Source organism: Eucalyptus grandis, chromosome 4 (genome assembly GCF_016545825.1).
Source record: "Eucalyptus grandis isolate ANBG69807.140 chromosome 4, ASM1654582v1, whole genome shotgun sequence".
NCBI lineage: Eukaryota > Viridiplantae > Streptophyta > Magnoliopsida > Myrtales > Myrtaceae > Eucalyptus > Eucalyptus grandis.
In genome coordinates this window covers 32,353,647-32,358,736 of record NC_052615.1, presented here as the reverse complement: position 1 = coordinate 32,358,736, position 5,090 = coordinate 32,353,647, and the positions used below count along the sequence as shown (strand labels likewise).

Here is a 5,090-nt window from a genome sequence, read left to right as displayed (position 1 = left end):
TGAAATATGGGTCACTAGATTCTTTTTTGGTTGAAATAGGTTAATAGATTTGTATCGTATGAAAATAAGTCCAAACAATTTAAATTGATTAATTTGAGCAGATCATTTTCGATCCAATTCATCTATTTGACAAGTGTACCTAATGCTGTAACGTCATTCTGATTATCATAAAAAGGGTCTAGAATAGCCTTATATGATAGCTTTTCTGCATAAAAGTGATGAGAGAAGAAAATGCGCCTTTCCATGTATGCTTGGAAAAATTTGAAGGGCAGCTCTAAAAGGTTGAATCGGACCACCCACTCAAATTGACTTGAGAACTTGGATTCATTAGAAGCCTGTGGGCTATGGCAATAAATAATGACTGGTTTAGGGGACAAAATCTCTCTCGGGAATGTCCAAAGGGAGAAAAAGTTCCCACAATCTCATATCTCGAAGACATCCTCTCGATCGTTGCCGAAAAACCAATCGAGGTAGTAAGGAAAAAGAGCATCCTCCCACAAGGGCAATCTTGACGGAGTTCAATTTTTTGCCGAAGTTAACTCTATTTATATCATATCATTTATCACAACATCTATTTGGATATGGCTATTGATAAATAATGTTAGAAGAACTGTGTTTTAAGAAGAGTACGTACTTTAAATTCGGGTCTAGTTAAATGTAACCCTTCCGAGAGTGGGCTTGCGACGCAATCTCGGCAAGGATGGTTTGCGTGAACTTGTGCAGATTGGAAAGGGAGACTTGATACAGATGCTGATGAATCGGCTATTGCCAAGCGTCTTGAGCTTCGGCCGAAGTTTAGGCCGAATTATTCTACGCGTCTGTTTTTCCCTGGTCAGGATGTACCCCATCCACTGTTTAGGAACATCTCGCTCGAATTAAATTTGTTGGCAATCGATGTTGACGGAGCGTTGGAAAGCCGCCCAACCTCTTTAGGTCGTTCCGTCGTCCTATTTTGATAATGGCCAAAAAGGGTCTGGAATGCCCTTATACGATAGCCTTTCTCTTGGGAAGTTGATAAGAGAAGAAACCTACCCATCCGCATGCTTGGAAAAAAAAAACTCCTGGGGTTGGGCTCTAACTGGTGGTGGAACGACCGAAACAGGAGTTGGAATGGACTTCGAAGACCTCGGATTCGTCAGAAGACAGCGGGGCCGCGGCAAGGCGGCGGCCGTTTCGGGAGACCAGAAGGAAGGGAACGAGCGGTGGGAATGATGGGAGACACCGTGATAAGCACTTCTCTCCATTTGCACCTTTTTTTCTCGAGAGTTGAAACTCACAGTCGTGCTATTCAACTCACGCCGACGCGGTCGGTGGAAAGCTTTCTTTAGAGGCTCAAATCCGGGGGCTGCCCTTGCGTGGTTTCTTCTCAAAACTACAGATTACTTTCTCTACCAAGAAAATTTCTAGGGAGCTTTCTCCGGAAGTCGCTAGATCTCGTTCCTTTCGAGTTCGAGGCGTGATGATACCGCCAACAAAGGGAGCAGAATTTGTCATGTGCGTGTTGAGTACAGCAAAAAGAAATTAGATGGTCGATAGATGGAAACTTGTTGGCATATATATTCACTCTTGTGCGTCGAGAAAGACGTTATAATTTATTTAAGTATCCCGCATAATTTATTTACGGAACTTATGACATTCCTTCACGTATAAATTTAAATTTTCCAATATGGTATCGGGGTTGGGTTTTGCCTCTGGCTATTTTGCTATATGAGAGGGGGCGTGAAAGCATCATGCGGTCTAGTCTTCATTTATAATTTTATGGTTAATATCACAAAAAATTCTAAATTGATACATTTGTAATTTTTTTATCACAAAGATTTCAAACTAATATACCTATGACATATTTACCCTATATTATTTGTGACAAATTTATTATTCATTAGTTTCTGTTAAATTGAATTACTATCATGAAAAACCATAAAAATGAAAGGTAAAACCCCAAACTTAGAACTCAACAATTTGATTAAATAAATTTAACATAAACTAACGAATGATAGATTTGTTATAGGTGTAGCCTTTTGGAGTTTTTGTAATCAAAAAATTAATTTAGAGTAAATTCATCACATATGTATTAATTTGGAGTTTTTTGTGACATTAACCCATAGATTTAAGGTTTTGGGTTGGATATCTTATAACAGATGATTTCATGACTTATGTTGAGGAACTAATGGAACGAGCTACACTTTTCCTCGAAATGGGTCGGGACCTATGAAGCCGTCGGGCATATTCCTTATTTATGCGTTCAAAAAGACAAGCAATGTCATTTCCTTGTCGTGAAAGGCGATTCCCTCATTTTCCTCATCGATAATTGGATCCGATGTCTCAACTTTCATTATCAATTGGTTTGATTCGCGCAAAACAGAGAACTTTCGATTGCCTGCACGTTATTTCTGCTGCCGAGAACCTTCAGGTTGTCCGGTCAATTCGGAGGTAAAGAAAAGGCATATTGAATTTCAATAAAGAAGCTTCTCCAGTGCTGGAGCCCATGGAATTGGATTGTCCACCACGGAAAAATCGATCGTACGGCTCTTGCTGTCCCCATGCAGCTGGGCCTTGGAGTGCCCTCCAAGCACTTTGAACTTTCAACATCGGTAATTTACTATTCCCATCTATGATAGGGACCGCATAGCGTCGTGAATACGCGCGGAACGTGATTCCTAGGTGGGATGGTTTGTTTTGCGATTGCACTTATTATATCAGATTGCGAGATCGCATCATAAATAAGGTGCATGCATAAATAATATGTTTGCATATTTTGATTTCCCTTTTTAAAAGTTGACAAGATCGACAGAATAGTTTAAAAAGTCTGTTCGCTATTTAAATAAGGGCAAAATGAGCTATTAAAGAAGATTCAATGCAAGTCTTTGATACTTAGGCACCAGCAAGCAGCAAAGCAAACATGGAAAATAATCACCATGCATTTCTTTTAATGGGAAACACTCCCCATGAAACTATGCGTTCGATTAATATTTGGGTATTTTTGCGATAGATTTTACCATGTATATAAATCGATTATTCACCCAAAAAGTTATATATTTGTGATGGCCACGATGAAAATTCAAAAAATATAAAACGAAACATATTAATATTTCGTATATTTTTAAAGTGATCTTGAGATGAATAGTGTCATGCATATTAGAATCGTTTTATTGAATTAACATGTTAAGTGATTTGACAAGTAAAATGGTTGGGTAAATTGATCCTTTTTTTTTTTTTTTTTGGCCCGTGGTAAATTGATCGTTTAACATATGGGAAATTACGTTTTTGTGTCATTCAAGACGTATCATTTGGAAGACTTCTTCTCCAAAGACTTTCCCTCCTCAATCTCCTATAAAACCCCACAAAACCTCCAAACCATTTATCTCCAAACTGCAAACCAAACAACCGCCACTAACCACCGCCATACCGAAACCTCTACTCTTGAACGCACCACCGCTGCCACCGCCTGCCTCCGCCGTCCCACCACGAACACCATGCACAAGACGTACTCCGCCTCATCCCTCGGCCCCGATGGCCTCGACCTGTCACAGGCCTTCTTCAGGCCCATCCACAACACCGCCCCGCCCTCCCAGACCAACCGCCACGCCAAGATCACCGTCGTCGGAGCCGGCAATGTTGGCATGGCCATCGCGCAGACCGTCCTCACCCAGGACCTCGTCGACGAGATCGCCCTTGTCGACCCCATGGCTGACAAGCTCCGCGGCGAGATGCTCGACCTCCAGCACGCTGCTGCCTTCCTCCCCCGCACCACCATCCTCTCCTCCTCCTCCGACTATGCCGTCACCTCAGGGTCAGACCTCATTGTCGTCACCGCCGGCGCCCGGCAGAACCCTGGCGAGTCGAGGCTGAACCTACTGCAGAGGAACGTGGCCCTCTTCAGGAGCATCATTCCCGAGCTTGCCAAGCACTCTCCCGACGCCATCCTCATGGTCGTCTCGAACCCGGTCGACATATTGACGTACGTGGCGTGGAAGATCTCTGGGTTTCCACCGAACCGGGTCATCGGCTCGGGCACGAATTTGGACACGTCCAGATTTAGGTTCTTGCTGGCGGATCATCTTGAGGTCAACGCTCAGGACGTGCAGGTACAAAATCGAAAATGTCTATTGAGTGTTACTCATAACCTAGATTAATATGAGGCAAGACAATGACTGTGATCGAATGACTGTGATCATACAGGCCTACGTTGTCGGAGAGCACGGCGACAGCTCGGTCGCCCTGTGGTCGAGCATAAGCGTCGGGGGAGTCCCGATCCTGAGCTTCCTGGAGCGGCAGCAGATCCCGTACGAGGAGGAGATGCTGGAGAACATCCACAAGACCGTGGTCGAGGGCGCCTACGAAGTCATAAACCTCAAGGGCTACACGTCCTGGGCGATCGGCTACTCCGTAGCCAGCCTGGCCCGGACCCTCCTCCGCGATCAGCGCAGGATCCACCCGGTCTCGGTCCTCGCGAGGGGGTTCTACGGCATCGAGGGAGGGGATGTGTTCCTGAGCCTGCCGGCACAGCTCGGCCGTGGCGGCGTCGTGGGCGTGACCAACGTGCACCTGACGGATGAGGAGATGCAGAAGCTCAGAGCCTCCGCCGAGACCCTCCTGGAGCTTCAAAGTCAGTTGGGCATTTGAGGGACGAACCGATAACATAGATTGACAACAACGATAACACGTGCTGCTTTGTTTATTTTCCTCATTTTCCTTTTGCTGATGCTGATCGATGTTCCTCACATCCTCATGTCCTTATTTGAGACTTACCGTATGTATGGAAGCCTTGATTGTTGTTGTTTTGACTTTACTTGGAGAATGTATAATAACGGGTGTACTTCGTCACTTGTCAATTAAAAAAGGATTCTCTTATATATGAAATATCCCAACCTTTTTCTATCTTTTTCGCTTTTGTTGACAGGTGACTAAGATCTCTAACTATCGAGCGTATTAGAAAAAAATTGCTAATCATGGAGAAAGAGGTAGACTTCCGTTAGAGTGGTGCATGGCCTCTCTTACTTAGCAGCTAGGGATAAGCAGTTTCAAAACTTATTAAAATCGATTCTCTATTTTCTGAAATCTGAAACCTATCGGCATACTTTAAAACTTAG

General features: G+C 43.9%; 1 protein-coding gene across 1 annotated transcript; it reads left to right on the top strand.

Annotated features, from left to right (window-relative positions):
* Nucleotides 1–3,378: 3,378 nt before the first annotated feature.
* On the top strand, nucleotides 3,379–4,817 carry LOC104441897 (L-lactate dehydrogenase A). Its single transcript, XM_010055152.3, has 2 exons — nucleotides 3,379–4,085; nucleotides 4,180–4,817. Exons 1-2 carry the CDS (start codon nucleotides 3,474–3,476, stop codon nucleotides 4,621–4,623), a joined length of 1,056 nt encoding a protein of 351 aa, XP_010053454.2. The 5' UTR covers nucleotides 3,379–3,473; the 3' UTR covers nucleotides 4,624–4,817.
* Nucleotides 4,818–5,090: the final 273 nt, after the last annotated feature.